This window comes from Thunnus albacares, chromosome 24, assembly GCF_914725855.1.
Source record: "Thunnus albacares chromosome 24, fThuAlb1.1, whole genome shotgun sequence".
Lineage (NCBI taxonomy): Eukaryota > Metazoa > Chordata > Actinopteri > Scombriformes > Scombridae > Thunnus > Thunnus albacares.
The window spans coordinates 14,411,175-14,432,512 of NC_058129.1; the positions used below are offsets into that span (position 1 = coordinate 14,411,175).

The 21,338-nt window shown below is 40.1% G+C and overlaps 1 protein-coding gene across 2 annotated transcripts; it reads left to right on the plus strand.

The window, feature by feature from the left end:
- The first annotated feature begins 987 nt into the window (after positions 1–987).
- LOC122976600 (SLAIN motif-containing protein 1-like) lies at positions 988–20,707 on the plus strand. Of its 2 annotated transcripts, XM_044345172.1 has the most exons (10): positions 988–1,603; positions 4,323–4,459; positions 10,195–10,347; positions 10,690–10,809; positions 12,783–12,932; positions 13,928–14,299; positions 16,340–16,351; positions 16,924–17,070; positions 17,215–17,536; positions 19,581–20,707. In XM_044345172.1, exons 1-10 carry the CDS (start codon positions 1,179–1,181, stop codon positions 19,654–19,656), a joined length of 1,914 nt encoding a protein of 637 aa, XP_044201107.1. In that variant the 5' UTR covers positions 988–1,178; the 3' UTR covers positions 19,657–20,707. The 2 variants fall into 2 exon arrangements, with proteins under 2 accessions (XP_044201107.1, XP_044201109.1); XM_044345174.1 differs by lacking the exon at positions 16,340–16,351 and having other exon boundaries at positions 989–1,603.
- Positions 20,708–21,338: the final 631 nt, after the last annotated feature.

Here is a 21,338-nt window from a genome sequence, read left to right on the forward strand (position 1 = left end):
TGTGACAAGATTTTTCTGCTTCTAACAGTCAAAACCCTCCCAAATCTTAAATTCACAATGATATAAAACAGAAATTCAGCAAATACTTGGAGCCAGCAGATGTTTAGCATTTTGCTTGAAAAATAACTATTAATTAACAATCAAAAAATATTTTAAAAAATTCTCCCTTTTAGCCAATAAATGCTTAATCTCTAAACTTTTTAAGGCAGCTGGTACCAGTTTGGTGCCATAACCTGATTTTTCCTCCCAGATTTAATTTGGTTGATACAAATGTCTATAAAACTATGGAATAATAAAGAAGAATAGGTTTTTAAGATATTGTAGATGACCAGAGTCTTAATGGCTTTCTGATTTGTTTATCCTTAAGCTTCATTCTTTAATTTGCTGGGTTTGCTTTGAGACCATTTACAACTTGGCAAATAAATAAGATTTAAAATAAAAACAGATCTGTTGATAGTTTTTCCATTAAAAAAAATCACATTTTTTCTGTAAATGAACAGGCTAAACGTTCAATATCGATCAAAAACTATATAACATTAATACACTCATGAAATAAATGTAAAATGGTTTCTGTGCAACTGCTCAGACATGTCGACTTATACATTTGTTTTAGAAATGATGCAATAACCTGCTTCAACCGCAAGATGTCGCCAGATGTGTATAAATGTAAACCAGGTGTGTCTCTGTTAATTATAACACACCTGCTGAGAACAATTGATCATGAACTGAATTGAATTGAATCAAATTAATAGATTTATATGTGAACTGTGTCTCCTGCAGTAAAAGTTATTAGTTGTGTGCTTGGAAAGAGATGGTCGGGGGGGAAAAATGCTTGCGCGTAAAATGTGTAAAATGAAATTTTACGCAGGTTATGTTTTCAATATATTACGGTTTAAACTAACGACAGGTGCAATTACTACCTGTAATCAGTCCTTCCGGTTGGGGGGGTGGAGGCTGAGGGTGTGTGTGGTGTTGGAGGGGGTGGAGTTATTATAGTCTCCCATTGGGTGACAGTCCAGACAGGCGTACTAGACTGATTACTACCGCTACCAGAATACAGAAAGCAGTGTGAGGGCGTCGGGTGAGCCAGCAGCCGCAGCAGCTCGGCCCTACCTGTCCTCCATTTCTGGATCCAGATTGGAGGTGGATGCTATAAGAAAGCGTTATTTTGTGATCCAATGGAGGCAGCCGTACTGAACCCCGCGATCATGACGGAGGTGGACTGCAACAGCAACACCCTGAACGCAGAGCTGGAGGTGAAGAAGCTTCAGGAGCTGGTCCGGAAACTGGAGCGGCAGAATGAGCAGCTGCGGACCCGGGCGAGCGGCTGCGCAGGCGGCCCGCATGTGCTGCCTATACCTCCGGCGTGCGTCGGGGGATACTGCCTACCCAGCCCGCCTCCCACCCTGCTGTGCCAGACGTCCTTGGGGTCATTCGCGCTCCCACCGGAGGAGCCTTTCGACTATCTCCACCGGCACACCGCCGGGGACGGAGAGGCTGCCGCGGGGGAGGCGGAGGACGCGTCCGAGCCGTCGGTTCTGGATGAGCTGGAGCTTTTGGACTTGGATTCTCTGTGCTGCTCAGAGGAGTCTGATGAATCATGGTAACTGGCGGGTTTTTTTGTTTTAATTCAACCATTTGTTGCTTTGTGCAGAAGGTCCAAGTCATGAATCTTGAATGCAAAGACCATAAATGATGTTTGATGGTTCAACCGGTTGATTTTCTTCTTATTTCTGATCATATTTGTATTAAAGCTTTGCAGCTTTCTGCAGGGCCAAAACAAAGCCACACACCACGTAAGTTAATTAGGCAGCTGAGAGGAGAGGCCACTTGTTATCAGGCCTGTCATCAGGGCTGCACCAAGCTGCCATTCTCCCTCTAGTCTGCACTCAGAGAAATTCATCTTAAAATGTCACTTGCTGGATGCTTTTCAGTGCCTTGTATTAACTATAGTGCCTCATACAGGGAATCAAACCATAGATCCAGTTGTGTCTGTGTCATGCTTTGAGCCTCAGTGCAACACTTTCCATGACATAATGTGTCTGTTTTCTGTGATATCTTTATAAAATCTTGCAGATTAACGCTGGAGGCCTTGTTGAATTATGACCTGTTACTTAGTGTTGTGTTTTTCTATTGAAGGAAGTGGCTGCAAAGAGAGGAAATCAGTTTCAAGAACTGACATTTCATGCAAACAAGCCAAATACTTTTAGTAACTACTTAATTACTTTTTCAGTTAATCAATAAGTTGGCAATGAAAGGTTCCCTTTTTAAAACATTAAAAACTGCTTATGTTTTGGTCTAACGATCATAAAATCTCAACATATTCAATTCATGATGATTCAAAATGGAGAAAACTAAAAGAATCGTCACATCTGAGTGTGATCAGTGACTGTTTTTAACTTAATTAAACTCACAACTGATTAATTTGCTCATTAATTATGTAATTTTCTGTCTGACCAACTGATCGATCAACTCATGATTTCAATTATTGCTGTAATACATGCAGCCAGTAACATGAATGTTTGTGTGCTGAGTTTTTTGGGGTTTTTTTACTGTTTCCAATTTATAAGATCCCCTGGAGCTGCGATTGATCAATTAGTCCATCAAAAGAAAATTAGTCAGCAACTATTTTGATAATTGTTTAATCATTTTAGTCGCTTTGTTAAGAAAAAATGTCATATCTGCATGTTGCAGCTTCTCATATGTGATGATTTGTGTCATAGGTTAGTAAACTGAATTTCTTTGGATTTTAGGCTGTTGATCGGACAAAACAAGACATCTGAAGACGTCACCATGAGATGTTAGAAATTATAACTGACATTTTTCACTATTTTATAGACAAAATGATAAATCAAGAAGATAATCTGCAGAATAATCAATAATAGTTAGTTATAGCAGTAAGGTACACCTACACTACTGTAGCTCATACAGCAGCCCTGCAATAAATCCAAAGTGCATGTTCATGTTCACTCATGAAAAGTGTTTATGGTCATTTTGGAGGCTGTAGTTTGGGGCTTTGAGAGGTGTTTCTAATATTTTGTCCACCTCATTCATATGAATTGAGATGGACATAAATGCATGTTAGAAACAGAAGAGGTCAAAATATTGTGACAGGAAGTATGACTGATTCTGCACTGCAGCACACGCGGATTCATCTTTTATTTGGTGTATTAACATTGCAGGTGCTTCCCTCCCTGTGTCTAGAAATAGTGACCGAGGGGTGTGTGTGTGGGTGTGTGTTCGTGTGTGTGTGTGTTCTGTCCCCTTCAGGTCAGACTTCCACCTGATGTCAGTGGAGGTTTTAATCTATAATTCAGTTCCCTCCGTGTTGCCCACAGAGCAAAATCAAGGGGAAAAAAAGCAGTTCAGGGCTGTCAGAATAATCTGATCTACTTCATTTCAACAGAGCGACTCGTCTTCGTGATATCTGAAAAGCTTAACGCCACCTTTAAGCCAGGAGGAGAGATTTGTCTGAGTCAGGAGGGGATGAGTTGGTGGCACAAAGGAAGGATGGAGTCTGAATAGCGACCCATCAGAGGGAAGATTCCCAAATGTACAATATTACTTTCATAACACTGAGATCCTACCAACATGTAGTTAGACTATGTACTAAAACTGTGTATAAATTACACCTACATGTTGGTGATTGTTCCATTTACAATTAGTCATCTCGAATTGTGTCAGAATTTAAACTCAGGATGTAAAAATTAGATAAAGTTGGTATAATTTTGATGATGAGGGAAGTCCTACAAATGCATAGTGTTCATATTTTTATGGAAAAAAAACAAAATTTTCAGTTGTAAACACTTTTTCAACATAGATACCATCACGTATCTTATAATAAGTAGTTATGTTTCGATCCAAACATTCAGTAAATCTCAAATGAAGTGCAATATCAGGTACAAGAAATAAAGAGGCTTGGAGATAGACTGGAATAAAAACAGAGTCTGTCCTAAAAAATGAAGAATAATTGAGGAGTCGTTGGATTTATGATGAGAAAGAAGAACATTTCTTGCTGAGATCAAAGAATTGTTCTCGCAGCTAATAAAATTTTTAACCACTCCAGCAGCTTGTCTGTATGGACGGCAGCGTCGGTCTGACCGCTGTGGTTCAGACTGAAATATCTCAACAACTATCGGATGGATAGAGATTATCTTTTGTACAGATATTCATGGTTCCCAGAGGATGAAACCTACAGATTTTGGTGATCTCCTGACCTTTCCTTCAGCTCCTTCATGACTTTGACAGTGTTGTAAAATATTACATTGTTCTGCAGCAGTTAAAACAATAGTTTGACTCCCAGCATTTCAATCTCTCTGTAGGTTGTATGTATCATCAAGAGCCACAGAGTCCTCAGATGATTCCCTCACACCTCTGCAGTGGTGCCGGCAGGTTCTGGACTGTCCCAAATCGGAGGTGGAGGCTGCGAGGCGATCGCTGTCCCTCCGACTGGAACAAGGTGCGAGACAACAGGGTTTTTTGTGTGTGTGTGTGTGTGTGTGTGGTGGTGAGAGAAAAAAAAAGCTGTGATTGGCCCCTGGAGGGAAGTTTGTGTTGTACAGCAAAAGAGCCGACAGCGCACAACAAGATGCATCCATACAAACCTTAAGACTCTCACTGTTGTCATAGGGTGTCTGAGATGAGCTAAATCAGTGATATCACACCTTAGACTTGTTACCATAGCAAGTGCAAACTGTTCTGCGCTGCTAGAACATATATAATTGTGCTTGAATGAACGTAAATACAGCAGATTATGTGTGAAAACGCAACACAGATTGTCTCAGTCTCTCCAGTTTCCAATGAAGTGCTGTAAAGTGAATTTTCTATTAATTTTAACAGAAAATGTTTGCAGAAGAATAAAACATGCAAGTGCAGTTAGCAGCAGTAAAATGCTGTAAATGTTTGTGCACTTTAAGGAAAGATATTATGTCCTAAAAATAGATCACTACAGTCCGTCTCAACAAAACCTCACAAGTCTGCAGAAGATTCAGTATGAAATTGCTTGTTCTTGCAATGCAAATGCAAGAAATATTGTACACACTTTGGTGGCATCGATGAAACTAAACTGCATTTGAGATGTACAGCTGAACAGTTTTGTCTGTGTGTGTGTGTGTGTCTCTTGCTGTCTAAGAAACAATGCTAAAAACATTTCTCTGGAGTTCAGCTGGAGTTCAGTCAGGGGACTGTTGCTAATTTCACATTCGTCACTTTTCCGCTAATAAGACATGCATTAGAAAAGTATTTTATGCAATGAGTGTTTTTAGACTTTTAAATTCAGTTGAGCTTTATCTTTCTTAACCAGTCCGGGCCTTTTTTGGCAGCTCTGAATTGATCACTTACATATTTTCACCCTTTTTTTTTTACTGTGGTTAGTCTGGATGTCACTTCTTTTTATGCCCAGTTTCTCTACATTGTTTCATCTTTGTTTCATAACCCACAGCGGATGTCTTTCACTTACCCACAGTGTCTATTTTCTCCTCTCCTCCGTACATTAAACCAAAGGCTGAAAACAGAAATTGCCTGAGATTCCGGGAGACAAGACAGCAGATTAGTTTGCATGACGCTTCCCGCCTCCAGTCTATTTTAAACTGATGTACACAGCTCTCAGGTGTCTTGCCAAAAACACAGGAGCTCACTCACTCACATTTGCTTACTGTCTCACACAACAGTCTCGGCCAGAAGGAGCTGCCAAACAGTTTCTCATCTAGAGTGTATAGCTGGGTGCTCTTGTTGTCTTGTGAAGGAAGCAGTCCAAAATTGATGTCACTTGCTTTAAGTTCCAGATAGATCACTTGGTGTTTAAGCTACTAGGAACCTAATTTATAAAAAAGCGTTCTTTTAAGAGCTACAACTAACTAGTATCGGCTAATGTGCAGGTTATATTTTCTATTAATCAATTAATGGTTTGTTCTTTAAAAACATAAGAAGACAGTGAAGTTTCCATCAAAATTTCCTCGAGCATGAAGTCAAATAATTAAATTAAGTGTTGTTTTGTCTGACAAACTGTCTAAAAGTCCACAAATACTCATGTTTCCACATATGAGAAGCTGGAACCATCAAAGGTTGCTGATAAATCTTCTATTGATCGACTAGCTCTGCTGTACTCTACTTTTTAAAGCCAGGTAATGATGAAAAGTGTTTTAAAAGTATCACTTCCTAACATTGTAAAGTACATAAACTGACACTTGTACTTTGCAGAGATACTTTTCCTTTGTGGCCATAATAGGCAGGTTGAAGTTGGATCACCTTCATTGCTTCAGAGTGACTAATCGAGCTCAGCAGGACGGTGGAGAGCTCACTGACGATAATCTGTCCACGCCTCATAGCCTTAAGCAGATCAGGCCCGGGTCACCTGACCTGCATATGCCGTGGTTACAGGCAACACTTAATTATATGATGCATCGCTGACGAAGAAGAAGGGGAAGTCTTGAAGATAAAGGAAACATATCTGAGGAAGTGAAACAGGAAATATGGTTAGCTGTCCGAATAATCAAAAGAGAGAATAGGCTGTGAATCAATAGAAGCCTGCCTCTTGGTTTGCTTTTAGTGTTGCCATGGTTACTTCATGAGCCTGAATCGACTCTCTTTTTAAAAATAGATTTCATGTCTTGAGCCTATTGACAGCCAACCAGGGGGGAAAAATAGCAGATCAGGGTTATCAATCCAAGATGTCGGTGTGTTACAGAAATCCTCGTCTGATCGATGAGTCTGTTTTTTTTTGTAGGCCGCGGTTGCGGAGGCAGAGCAGAGGGCTGCGTGTGAAGAGTGAATGGAGGCGACAGCTCCCACGGCCTCAGCTGAACAGGCAGCTTAATACCCTGAAGCCTTTAATGAGAGGAGAAGGCACTCGACTCACCTGCGTAGGAGAGTTTGAGTCTGTGTGTGTGTGTGTCAGGCTGCTCTGCCTTCCCACACTTTGAATATAAAGTGTTTATCTGCAGTATTTTCAAAGAAATATCTAATTGTTTGGACTGCTCTTTTGCCAGTTAATGAAACCTTTTTAAATTAGATTTTGTAATTAAATATTAGCTAATATACTTGGGGAGAATTAAGACATGCAAAAGACAGTAGTGAACTATCTCCACTGAGTTTATTGAAAACGTTTCAGGCATTAAACGTATTAAAGTGTAATGCCTGGTAAAGATCTATGGTCACAAACATTGATTTTTCACTAATCTAATTGGTGACAGTGTGTGAGTTAATGGCCTTCTTTTACATTTTGCTTTTGTAAACACTTTGTTAGAATTTCCTCTCAAACAGACTCGAGTTCTGTATCTGAACTGACTGTATAAGGATTGAGGTGCTACAGAGATTGTAAATCTCTCCTTTTAAGGCTACATAAATAATCTTAACTTGACTCCAAAATGCTGCCAAATTGAGAATTCAGCACCGAAAAATGCAACTAACGTCAAGAACATTAAGATACTGTAGCACTGTTGCTTATGTCTGGCGTCCATTTCTTTGGTCCAGACTGAAATATCTCAAATAAAGATTGTTGACTTTTCCTTTAGCACCACTTAGCTTCACCATTTGTGGCTTTGAGTGAAATGTTTCCACAGACATTGGTTGGATTGCCATGACATTTGGGTCACACATTCATGCTCCCCGTCAGGATGAAATATAATCATTCTTGTGTCCTCTTAACTTTACATATTAGCACCATTATCAGATCAAACTTTCAACTGGTCTTTCACTAAATACCTGCAGAACTAACAGCATTCCCATCAGCCTCGGCTGCACTTTGTGTTCAGTGCTAATTACCAAATGTCGGCATGCTAACGCGCTAAATTAAGAAAACATATCTGCTTAAAATATGCATGTTGGCATTGTCATTGTGAGCATTTTGGCATGCTGACATTAGTATTTAACTTAAAGTACCCTCAAACTCATGTAGACTCTTAATTACAATGTGCTTTAAAATATTAATTACAATGTCAGTTGTGTAAAACAGTAATATGATTATCTTTTTGGACAACATGTACACATATTTGAACATCTCATTAAGCTTTGGGCTTAAATCTGCTGCTATAACACAAGATTTTGGAAGCATAGTGAGGTGTGGCTCTAAGTTCTTCCACACCAAACTGGGAAAATAATGTTTTTTTTTATTAGTGATGAGAATCGAGAACCGGTTCCAAATTGTCCGATCCATTGGAATCATACGCCTCCGAGCTTATCGATGCCGACATGTTTTTCTAATAGTTGCGCATTGCAAAACAATGATGTCAATGTCATGCATCTTTGCTGCTGGAAACTTGCAACAAGAAGGAGTCATGGCGGTAGGATCGAGGCAACAAATAAAACACACCCAAAATAACTGAGAAGACTCAGTGCTGACCCGTTACCATGATCGGGCCAGGCTGCAGGGAGAGCCACTGTTCTGTTGGTCTGCTGCAGGAGCTAACAGATAGCGGACTGCCAACTGGTACCAACTGGGGCCTTCTCTGAGTAGAATCACTTGCTCCAGCCTACGGAGGCCTGCTGTTTCTGCACTGTGTTCAGACTCAGAGATAATAAAACAGTTGCGTTGACGCTGAAAACCTGTGTAGGTCTACTTTTTTTCCACACAGAAAATGAATTGGGAATCGATAAAGAATCAGAGCGATAAGCAGAATCGATAATGGCAGCGGTATCACTTAAAATCTTATCAATTCCCATCCCTAATCTCTGTGGACCAGTCGTGATGTCTAGTGTCCACATACTTTATACTAGCATCTACGCTGCAGTCTGGGCCAGTATTTGGGTCACCGAAGTGGACCTCTGACTCTGCTAGGTCCTCTTGAAGTTGCACCAGCTGTGCAGCTTGTTGCATCAGCAGCAGAGAACCTGCACTCTACATGCTAATGGTGCATCACTTCAAAACCGCAGAGGAATCCTCCCACCAGCTTGGCCTGCTATCGCTCTCTCTTTCTCTCTCCCTGCCGGAGGTTGGGTACAGTGAAATGGAGAGCTGTTGCCATAGAAACCGTTTACATGAAAGGAATACACCCCCTTCATAGCTAAGTGGCTTATATTCGTATTGACAGGTAAGAGAGAGAAATCCTCTTCCTGCATCTCTGGGTGTGTGCAGGCTTCACATGCACACTCTTTAATAAGAAATGCAGGATGCAGCACATTTATATTCATCTTTTCCCCCCTATATATGGCCTGAGTATTCATATCACAGGTGCTACAAACCAGGAGAAGTTTCTTCTCTACATCTATGAATAGTAACCGAGGTGTGTGTGTGTGTGTGTGTGTGTGTGTGTTTGTCTGAGACACTAGGCACCAGGTACAGCTGCAGTGTACAAGCGGCTCTGTTGTGTTGAATAGTGCTTTGTCCTCTGTGCTTTGTCACATGTGCAGCTGCTGAACAGAGCAGTTGCTGACAGTCACACTGCCGATGAGGTAACTGCTGCACAGTACAGCCCTCTGCTCAATGATGGCGTCTGTCTTTGTATTTTCTACGATTTATTGTTAAGGCCATTTTGAGTTCTGGAGCTACCTGAATTCAGCTCATTAAGGAAGAGTCTGTTTTGAGGTTCTTTTATAAAGGGCACATATCATGCTTTTTGTGATTTTGTGTCATTCTTAGACTGTTTAAATGTTGTTAAACACGGTCGAAGGTCCAAAACTTGAGGTGAACGTATGTAGAAATGCTACCTGTGAGTCCAAAGCCAGGGCGTCAACCTATTCTGACCGATTTAACTATTTTTATCATCGATTTAATCATCATCATTTTTTTTCAAGCAAAAACACCAAACATTTAATGGTTCCAGGTTCTCAAATGTGAGAATGTGCTTGCTTTTCTTTCATTACAGTAGATTGAATATTTTGGGGTTTTGGACTGTTTGTCTCACAAACAAGACATTTGATGATGTCACTTTGTGCTCCAGGATACTGTGATGGACATTTTCCACAGACCAAATGATTAATCAATAACGAAAATAATCATTGCAGCCCAGGAGAAGAGCACTTAGAGTATGACAGGAGTTAGTTGCAAATCAAAGGAAAAACCTGAATAAACGAGTGGAGAAAACGTGTACTTAACCAGTTTTTCTCACATAGTCTCAGGTGTTTAAAGGACCTTGTTTGGTGTATTTTACAATCAATTTGGCAATGTATTGATGTGTAAAAAATAATGCTAACTTAACATTAACTTCCGTCTTCCCTCCCATCCTCTGTTCTCCTCCATTAAACCTACTCCTGCCTCAGTCTCCAGGTGGCGTAGCTCACTGTCCAGCCCTTCCCCCTCCTCCTCCTCCTCCTCTCCCGGTCCTCCCCTGAGTCGAGTTGCTGGGGTGTCACCCATCAGCGCCTCCCCTTCAGCCAAACCCTGTTCCACTCCCCAGTCGTCCGAAAGACACGGTAAACATACAGCATGCATGTTTGCTCTTGTTTTGGTTGAACTTTGAGTATCAGTCTCTTCAGGAACAGCATATTTAAGTAACTTTGTGGCAAAAATGACACTTCACAGAATAATTTATGCTTTAAATAAATGTTAAATTACTTTTCAGATATTTACAGCAATATTAGAGTGAATGCAACTTTAAAACCAGTTTGAATTAGTATTTGTGTGTATATTAACCTTTTTTTTGAGGTTTTCATTCAACTTTCTACCACTAGAAGTTGAACTCAAAATGCATTTTTTTAAAACCTGAATGTCTCATCTTTTTACCTCCCTCCTCTCTCCTCTGCTGCCTCCTTCAGCTCCATCCCTCTCCTCCCCGCTCCACCCGATCCTCCATCGGACGCTGAGCCCCGTAGGGAAGGAGCTCTCCCCCGTAGCCGAGAGGACTCCCACGTTCCTCTCTCACCTAGCCAACCGCAGTAAGCCTGCTTCTCCCACTGCTCCGCGCCGCCTTTCTGTCCGCTTTTCATATAAAAACATCCCGAGTCCCGCTTTTCTAGCCTCATATGGGACAGCACAGACAGCAGATAACAAAATATCAGAACACTACTACGCAGGTAAAGACACTCGGTATAAAACTGGGTCAGCCACAAGCTTTTAATGTATTATTTCAACTGTGTTCTCATGTAAGTCGTGAGAGTAAGAGAATATATTTTTGTTGCAGCTTCAAGCAACAGTTGCAGAAATAAAACTGCTCGTTGCTCATTATATGTCACTATATTCTGCTGCTGTAATTGTATCAGCTGGTGACACATTCGAGTGCATTATTAGTGATGGAAAAAGTAACGTTCCAGACACGGCGAGGGCAAAGCTGCAGGGAACGAGATGGGCCCTGAAGGGAGGAAGCTCACATCCTGAGCTTCATGTAGCAGCAGGTCCTCTGCCGCAGGGGCTCGCTGGTGGTTTTGCACCTAAGGCTCAATTCCATGACAGTGCTACTCCAAACAGCAACGAGGCATTAGAAAAGCTGGGGCATGTGTTGCTTTTTTTTGTTCTTTTTTAGATATGCTGTTCCAAATATAAAACTCTCTCTTTCATCTATCTGCCCCCCTTTTTGTGAGTCACCAATATAATATCATGTAATTCAGGGCTGAAGTAAGGATTTTTAGAAATATTTAGGTCAAATTTCAACATTTTTTTCAGTACAGTATTAAAAAAACCCCACAATAGATCACATTTATTCATTAATAATTTCTATTAGTTTTGTCTCACTTCGTTTTAAATGTTGCAAAACTTTCTCTACACTGCCTATAAGTATGTAATTCTGATGGACAATCTGAAATCCTTTATTTTAACATATTACGTCCTTCAACAAAGTCAAAATTTAAGATATTTAGTCTAAAACGGATCAGAATCAGTCTTTAAAATCCATGCATGATCATAGAATGTAAACTCCTCAAAGTAATACAGAGGAGATGACACTGGTTTTCCCAAAGGGAAACTGACTTCAAAATTGGTTGTTGTCACTTGCATCTTAAAGCCGCTTTCAACAACTGGACATACACGTCACCTAAAGACCTAACTGTCTGCTTTTTACTTATTTTTGCACCACTAATGTCGTGCTAAAACTGAAGGATTGCATCACCCAATTAGTCTGAGACTTCAAAAGTTATAGTTGAGGTTACAAAGGGGGCACACTTGACCTTAGAATGATTTAACATGTCTGTTTGGTTCTTAATCTACAGAAGTGTTGCTCACAGTATTGAAAAATAACATTTATTTTCAGCAGCACAGTTTTTTCAAGAAACAATGTCCCAGTTCCTCTAGATATTATTGAGAATGGGTGTCATGGGGACTATTTCTTTAGCAGAAAGTAGCTCCAGTGAGCTTCCACTGTAGGAAAGTGAGAAATTATGATGTTTTGTATTTTGACAGAATCAACCCTTTAAATTCACACTCAGCTGCACCTTGTCAAAGGTGTAAATGATGATTACGTTAACAGATGTAGCAAAATGTTGAAATTCAGCCAAAGATGACTAAAATAAATCTAATAAAGGGTGCAAATTGTGACTAAAGTGATTAAAATAATCCTTTTCATCATTGTCATTATTCTAGAGTGCAGTTTTAGTGAGCAGATATAGGAATATCATTAACTGGGGAGAGGTTGGTATAACCTCTGAGATAATATTTCTGCCTCACTGGTGCTTAATAGGCTCTAATTCTCCGAGCCAAGTATCACCCTCCATTAGTTTGGATCCTTCATCTTTATGTAAAGGACACTCGAAAGACTCGAGGGTGCTTTTCTCACTACTGAGCTACCAAAACCGAACATAGCCGAGCTGCACAGTGACCGTCTCATTTGTTTAACACTGTAGTTAAGATCAAGGATAAGTTGTCGGTGTGGAAAGTTCATCATCAGTCAAACTCTGTTTTCTTGTGTGGCTGTTTGAAGACCGCAGTCTACGGCGCTCGGCCCTCAGCCCACAGTCATCCATGGACAGTGACCTTGGTGCTTCAGAGGCGGAAGACGACTCCATCGCTCTGGGATACAAACTGCAAGACCTCACTGATGTCCAGGTTATGGCCCGGCTGCAGGAGGAGAGTAAGTAAAGCCAGGAGGAAAACATGCAGATGGTATTTCTGCGGTTGTTTGGCTCTGCCCCCTGTCTCCAGATCAGCTCTTGCTCTGAGAAACAGTGTATGATTAAAGCTCTTAATTGCAGGGAATTCGGTCCACTTCATGCTGACTGTATTGTTCCTCATTTTAGACCAGTAGTTAGCAAACTGGGGGTGCAGAGCATTGCAGAGGAGGCACGAAAATATGGAGCAAAAGTATGGTAGCAGAATAAACTATTAAGGCAAGCTGAGCAATATACTGTAAGACTAAACAGGGATTGGGTGTTTTAAAAGGGCATCAGTGGAAAAAATTGTGATACTAGTGTAATATATGATAACTGAATTACATTACCAAACTACTTCTTTCAATACCTTCCTATGCGAAATATAAAACACATTTTAGTTGTATTTTTTCCCTTGACAAAACAATCCAAACTTCTCAAATCCAGCAGTTTTTAATGTTAGTTTAACAGAAGCAACCATACAAGAACACTGCAAATGGAAAAGCTCTGTCTCATAACAGGAAATTTAACAATTTAACCTTGAAAAGTATTTAAGGCTAATTATTCAATACTAGTTTGTGATGCTATAACAGGTTCAATATGAAGCCCTGGTGCTTATAATCAGTAAAACATCATTGTATAGTAAGTATTCTTAAAAATATGGACCTGCATTTCCAGCTAAATCTATTCCAAATGATTTCAGAACATTACAGTGAAAATAGATTTTATATTTAATTGTCTGCTTTGTCAGTTTTTTGTCTGTCATTGTGCGCCAATTCACTTCTTCTGCTGTCCATCTGTCTCTATTGTTCCCTCCTTTCTAATATTTTAACATATGGCACCAGACCTCAGAGCTCATCGCTACTTCAGCTTCATTAACCCCAGGAGGTGATGTCTGTGTCTCTGTGTGTGTGTGTGTGTGTTTGTGTGTTTGTGTGTGTGTGTTTTGCACGCTGTTCCTCATGTCTCGCTCCCCCAGGTCTAAGGCAGGACTACGCCAGCACGACGTCCATCCTGGCCAACCGCCGCAGCCAGAGCTTCACCTTCCAGCTCAGCCAGCTCAGCGCCGGCCCCGACCTGGAGGAGGAAGACGAGGAGGACGACGAAGACTACGGCCTCCTGCCCCCGCCGCAGCCGCGCCTCACCCGTCTGCCGCATTCCCACACCTTCTCCAGCATTCGAGATTGGCGAAGAAGCACCAGTTCCCTGTCCACCCCTCCTTCCACCCCCTCCACCCCTCCGTACCCTTCCGCTGGGTTCGCCTTTCAACCTCAGGCCCACACCCAGCTCCAGGGTTTGGGACTGGGCAGCCCCTGCACAGCCGAGCTGCAGGGCTTCAGACCAGGATCAGGTGAGAGAAGCCACTTTTAACATCATCTCTCTGCCTATAAGGAATTTGTTCTTGTTTGAGATCAGATACTGAAAGGCAAGTCTGTTTTTCTGATTGGAGTCGAGAGTAAAAAAAGGCTTGAATAAAGAAAACAAGGCTCCTTTGTTTGAAAATGTCAAGGCATTTTACTTTTTTGTGCCAAAAGTAGAAGAAGCCTTAAAGCTGCACTAACATATTTTTACTTTTGACAAAGGATGAAATCACCTTTTTATATAATTTAGTGATGAACATACAGAATTATCACTCAACTCTGCAGTTCCCCTCAGCTCAGCTGAGTATCTTAGCATCTTTCAGCTCATTTACAACAGTTTAACAAGCTCTGATAAACCTGCTGTATGCCAACTGCCAAACAACATGCAGCAAACAGACACTCAAAATAGCTACAGTATCCGACTGCTACTAGGAAATGTAAATAAACTAGTAGCCTCGCTACATGTAGTGTCTCTGCTCCCCAACACTGATAATACCATATATCAGTGTTGTGTTTACAGCTTGTTTTGATACCACCAAGTGGTCAAGAAAATTGCTTAAAGCAACTTTAATCCTACCGACTGGGGTACCTGCAGACCCCAGAGGTTTACTTTCTGTCATATCTCACAAGTGCTTTATTCTATCATTCTAATTTTTCATGACTTTGTCAATCAGTTTGTTCTTAATGACGTTTCTGTTTTGATGAGTGCTTTTTAAAAATACCAATGTTTTGGGGTCCTGGGCGACCCCAGTCAAACATTCCACCGCTGCAGTTTTAATAGATGGAACTATTTATTGAGTTAATGTTTGCCAAGGGTCCTCATTTAAAGTATCACACACTACCAGGAGGGGTAGGGGCACTCCACTGTAATAAAGAAAAGTGTATATTTTTGTTTTACACAATATGCAAATTAACTGCAACTTTCCTAAAATAATAATGTTTTTTTTTTTTTCAGATGACATTAATTACATAACTAATAATATTTTGAGAAGCCCTAAGTTAACATTTTGCTATGATGGTTGTTTCTTATAGTAGTTTATTCTTTGGGTCCTCAGGGACCCCAGTTGATAGTCCTGATGTTTGCACAATGAGGGTTAAAGCGGTATTCCAATAATTTATAATAATCATTAAATATTAATTATTAAATGTAATTACCATTAAATAATTTATGTAGATGAATTTAAAGGATGGGTTCACAATTTTTCAAGTCTGTCTTAAATGAACCCAAATGAATGGGTTTGTGCCCAAATGAACAGTGAAACAGGTTTTGCATGCTGTAATCATCCCTCCAGTTCATACTGACTACAAGAAGATCTCTTCCAAACATGCTTACAATGTAAGTGCTGAGGGACAAAATATAGTCCCCATTTTGAGCAAAAATGTATTTAAAGTTAAGTTAAAAAGAATAAACTTGGCACGAAAAAGAGAGCAACTCTGAAAGATATTGACTTGATTTGACTAATTTGAAAGACTGAAACCTCATATTCGCTTCAAATAAACTTTTAAATACATTCTTGCACAGGAGGAGGACTGTGGATTTTGTCCCCCATCACTTACACTAAAAGCACATTATGAACGGATCTCTTAATTACCAGTATGAACAGGAGGAATGATTATAGCAAGAGAAAAAGTGTCAATATTCATTTGGGCTCCTGACTGTGGTTTTAAGACAGACTTGAAAAACATATCCTTTTTAAAAATGCTCAATCATAGCAGGGGTGGCTGACGTATACACAAGCCTACACTTCCCATAATCTAACCCAATAGCATCTCTCTTTGCTAGGCCACCCGGTGAAGGAATACGTGTTTGGAGTTCCTTTTTTGTTTTAGAGTCAGTTTGTCAAAAAATATGAGTAAACAAGTGCTACTTTTTTGACATAAACCACTGTCAATGCTGTGAACACTACTAATGAGAGCTCTCTGTGTTTATATGTTTTGTATGTGCAATATTTATGTGTGTATTTACTGTACGTGCATATGTGTATGTTGTTGGCCGTATTGTTTTGGGGAAACTTCATCATGGCGTCCAGCCGAATATGAGAGTAAGTCGACACCGTTTTCCACTCGATTCCAAACATACTTCATACCTCAAACATTGAAAAGTTATTTTAAAACATTAATTCAACTTCTCTGTGACAGAACACAATATAAAAACACTTAAACTCATTAATTCACCACTCATAAGTATTTATTCCTCACCATCTTTCTCATTCTGAGAAGTATCCCGTCTTTGCTCGCTAATCATGCGTCAATGCCCCGAACTGACCCACACTGATGCTCTAACCACTTAATAATAACTCTGTCTAAGCCTCTTGTACAACTGCTCTTAAAGCTCTCAGACTGGCGTGTGTTTCCGTTCCAAGTCGGAGACGAGAGAGAGGGAGAGAGAGTTTGATGGGATTAGCGTTAGGAGTGTATATCTGACTGAGGGGGCTGGAAACTGTTGTATGGTAAAGGAGATCACGGCCAGCTTTACAGTTGTCTTAAGGGATGGAGTTGGTATATTGTTATGGTATATGGTCTTCATTTGTATCTTTACTTTAAATCTTTCCTGATGCAGTTTTAAGCTTCTACAATTTATTTTGATGTGGGTGTTTCTGTCTGTCTCTGCCAGATAAGCTGCGGAGGAGCATGCCTAACCTTGTCAGAGCTCCCAGCATGCCAAGTGTGCCCATTCCAACCAATCCTAGCGCTTCCCCTTTGCTTCGTAACAGCCAGAGCTTTGATTCGTCCAGTGGGCTGGCTCGCCTGCAGTCCTCCAGTAAGATACTACTTCGAAGTGTTTTTTTGTTTTTTTTTTAGATGAAAGTTAATTATTATGAAATATAACATGTTTTAAGATCAGTTAACTCATTTTAGTTTTCTATTTTATGCTTGTGCATCTGTTATCCCCGCCCACCTCCAGTCCCCTCCCCAGGCCAGCTGCAGAACAGAGTCCAGAGCGTGGGCAACTTTTCCTCGTTGTCACGGCAACCCCTAAAAGCCACCGCCTACGTCAGTCCCACTATCAAAGGCTCGGCCACCATGCCGACCTCCACCAGCCTCCAGTCATTGAACTGCAGCAGCGGGAGTAACAGCGGGATCCCCATGCTCAGTAAACTGCCTGGCGGAGGGGCGACGCCCACTTCCACGCCGACCACTCCTCGCAGCAGCCTGCCCCGCCCCGCCTCCTTCATTGGCACCCCAAGCTCCACCCCACGCAGCAAGGCAGCCCAACCAGCGCGCAGGTAAACCCAGTTGGAATCAGATTTAATATGCAGGATTTTTGTTTGCGCTTTTCTGTAAAGGCTGTCAAATTCAACAAATACACAATATATAAAAGTTGTTATTTCATCTTTTCAAATATGTGATATGATCTCAGGTAAAAAAAATTCAACAACAGGTTTGTGCTAGAAGACCAAAAATGTCGCTAGTGGACCAAAGACTTTCCAGAAATTCCCTCTTGAACATTAGGTTTGTGGCAGATTCATCTCATAGCATATTATAAGTACTCCACTCCACACTGATTCTGATGACACTGCATGTAACTGAGCCAGCTGATAACCAGCTTCGCTTAAACACAGTCATTGATGTTGGGCTCAGTGAAACCAGGTAACCCAAAGAGAACCCAACTAAGTGGAACTTTCTTTGTGATAAAAGTTCTTGATTTGTCATTGCAGCATGGCCACCTCAGTATGAATTTGGGTCAGAAATGTAACTAATTTTACATTTAATTAAATATTTAATCAACAGGGATCTTATACTTTTTTCAGTTTATAACAATAATATAGTCAAAATTTCAACGTTGCCAGAAAATCTCCTGCAATATCTTTTCATGAGTCCATAAGCCTTTTTAATTTACAGTCATCTTTTTGTTGGGCTGACAAAATAGGATATTTATTTAATGATTTTTTAAAAAATGATTATTATTTATTTATTTCTACTAGGCTAATTTACATCTGTAGCCTTATCTTGGCGGTAATTTGCAGTAGACGTAAAAATACCATATTTTAGGTGTGACCATAGATTGTAAAAAATAATGGACGTAGCCACTGTGACATCACACATTGGTTTGTGAACTCCTGTTTTGAAGCCTCAGGTTTGCATTTTGACTGTCACCATCTTGGATATTTGGAGCCAGAAGTAACCGTGTTTGGACAAGAGAGTAGAGCTGACCCCAGTGACACATTTAATGATTATGCTAATGCTAATTTTCACTAGCAAAAAAACAGGCTTAAAACTATTAAAAGAAAATGTTCTTACCAGGGAAAAAATGAACATCCGACTCCTTAGAGGGTCTTTTAGAGGAGGGGTTCTCAACCTTTTGTAACTTGAGGCCCACTTCTGATTGTGAAAAAAATTCAGAGGACCACTTTCCCAAATAAAAGAAAAAGACATAACATGACAAAAAAACTGGGCTGTAAATAAGTGTTATGCCACCTGTCAGCTGTATTGACCAAAATAAATATTCTGTTTACCCTCAGTGAGACACTTGGGCTTGCTTCTGAGAAAATAAGATCAAATCGTGGTGGGATGGGTTAGAGGCTGACATGCAGAGTTGCATTCCAAGTTGCTTTCAGTTTGTTTCTTGCCTTTGATTTTGTGACGGTCACAATGGAAAACCCTGACTCACATAAATAGGTGCTGGTGGTGAAAGGCAACAGAAATTTGATTGCCTGTTTTGATTGAGAGGGATATTGACTGGCAGCCAGTATGCAGAATGAAGCAAGGTCAACCTGTGTGAGCTGAAGCTTCAGGCTGTTGTCTGCTGATAGTCCCATTAGTTAATTTTCCAACACAGTGGAAAGAGACATGTCTTCTGAAGCAGGATCCACAGAGAAAGCTAGCTAGCTAACAGCTAAAGCTAGCTCAAAATGTAACTGGTCATTGAAATGATTTATTTAGATATAAAAATAACTAGCTTTGTAAACTTTGTAAATTATTATATTATTTTTTTTTAACAATTTGGCAGTACCACTGCTTCTGCGGCCCACTAGATGGCGTTCTGAGGTCCACCGGTGGGCCGCAGCAGTTTTAGAGGGTCTTTGAAGACTTGAAACTAGCAATTGAGAACAAACTTATTAAGAAACTGTATGCTGAGGTAATAAATCAAGAAGTAGGGTCATTTTCTCATAGACTTCTATACAGACTTCTTTTTGGTGCCACTGGAATCACCCTCTGCTGGCCATTAGAGGGAATGCAAGTTTAAGTCACTTTCACATTGGCTTCACTTTTCAGACCCGGAGCTATCCACTTTGGTGTGACCCTTTTGTTGTTCTTCCTTTTTTCCAGTTTACTGACGCCTCCAAAGAGCTTGTCCACCCTCAGTGCCCTTCGTGACAGCACCTGGAGAGACGGCTGCTACTGATGAATGGATGAACTGGTGCAGTAGTGCAGTGGTACCCCGCTGGCTGGGGTAACTCACTACTCCTCAACATCAAAGTTTTCATTGGGGACCTTGAATGGGTTTGACCAAAAAGTAACTGTTAAGATGACCTTAAATCTGAGATCCTGCATAGAATAGTTAAAATGGTATCAGACGGACCACAGTTGAGGGGTCTCCACATGAACTGATCTCTCATGTCACCTATTCGATTCTATGCAGAATTTCTTCGGGGAAGGCGGGTTGATTCTTTTGTTTTTTTCTGGATTTGAGTGTGTGAGTTTGGTCTGTGCCAAGTTGCTCTTGTGCAATAAACCACTGGCTGTAGGGTACCAGTAATACTAACCTGCTAAAGAGGGCTGCCAGTTTTTATGAAATGAGCCTCACGATATTATATTTATTTATATATTTATTTTGAATAAATGTTTTGACTAATCACGTGTTTTCCCTCTGGCAAGAAGCGCCAATGATGCTGCTAAAATTTAATCAGTCCCTGTTAGATTGGGCACATTTGGTCTAATTTTTACAAGCAAGACATTAAAGTATGTATTCGTGTTCAAAGCTAACTATTAAGTGTGCATATATATATATATATATATATATATATATATATATATATGCAATATTATTGAATTTTAAATGTGAATCTTGACCAAAATGAAATGTCTGAATGTGTTTACAAAATTGTCTCACCATGGCATCACAAAACTTTGTGCATATTAACACTTTAAAATTGTTTAATGACCTATAAGGGATCTGTTCATGTTGCACTTTGTATAAATCTCTGGACTTACTGATATTTTTATGTTCTGTTTACTAATAATTGCACTTCCTTTTACATTTGCAACTGTTGTTAATAATATGTTTTTGGGAGATATCACAGTTAAACACGGCATAATGTAGCACTCTTTGTTTGTAATATTTGACTTATGTTTTTAAATGACCATTATCACAGCACATTTCACAAAATCCTAACACTTTGTTACTGTGATGGACTGAATGAGTGAAACATTTTAATAAAACACACTGAATTAAAGCTGTCTTTTCCCACTACTTTATGTTGAATATAAACATGCAAGTCTTATGTATAACCAGTAAAATTATGAATTACTGTATCTTCCAATCAGTATGTAACAAGATGTGGAAAAGTGCACCAAGAGGTTGGCTGTTGGCATTTTAATGTTGCCACCTTGTGGTAGAATTAAATATCTCAACATGGATTTAACACAAAGGAGGAGATGGCATGAAATACAAAAGACTATTGTTTTCACCATGCAGGCAGATTTAGCAATGCAATCCTAGAAATGGGATATTTTTTACCCTGCAAAGCTGTCAGTGTGATGCTAAATAAATTAATACATTTCAATGAAGGTGACTTTCATACTTGTCTGATTATGAATGACATTTAGGAGCACAAAAAGTTGATATTCAGTCTTCAAGGAGTGTGTCTGTACCCTTGTTACACTTAACATTTCATTAACAGACATTTTCTTTGGATCTCCATTTGCTTGGGGAGTTTCACTGGTTTGGATACCTCATCTGCACTGCAGCTCCCAGTGTCACCAGTCTGATGACCAGCAACACAGCAGCAGTTCTACCTGGATTGGGGTGTAACTTTCTGACTGAAGATTGAAAAAATCTCAAATGAAAATTGTCTTCAACTGGTG

Bases quoted from the DNA above. Each gene is read 5' to 3' on its own strand.
- LOC122976600 (XM_044345172.1), top strand. From the start codon at position 1,179: ATGGAGGCAGCCGTACTGAACCCCGCGATCATGACGGAGGTGGACTGC. The intron at 4,460-10,194 runs GTGCGAGACAAC...CTCCTGCCTCAG, and splicing joins GTCCCTCCGACTGGAACAAG to TCTCCAGGTGGCGTAGCTCA. The intron at 10,810-12,782 runs GTAAGCCTGCTT...GGCTGTTTGAAG, and splicing joins CTCTCACCTAGCCAACCGCA to ACCGCAGTCTACGGCGCTCG.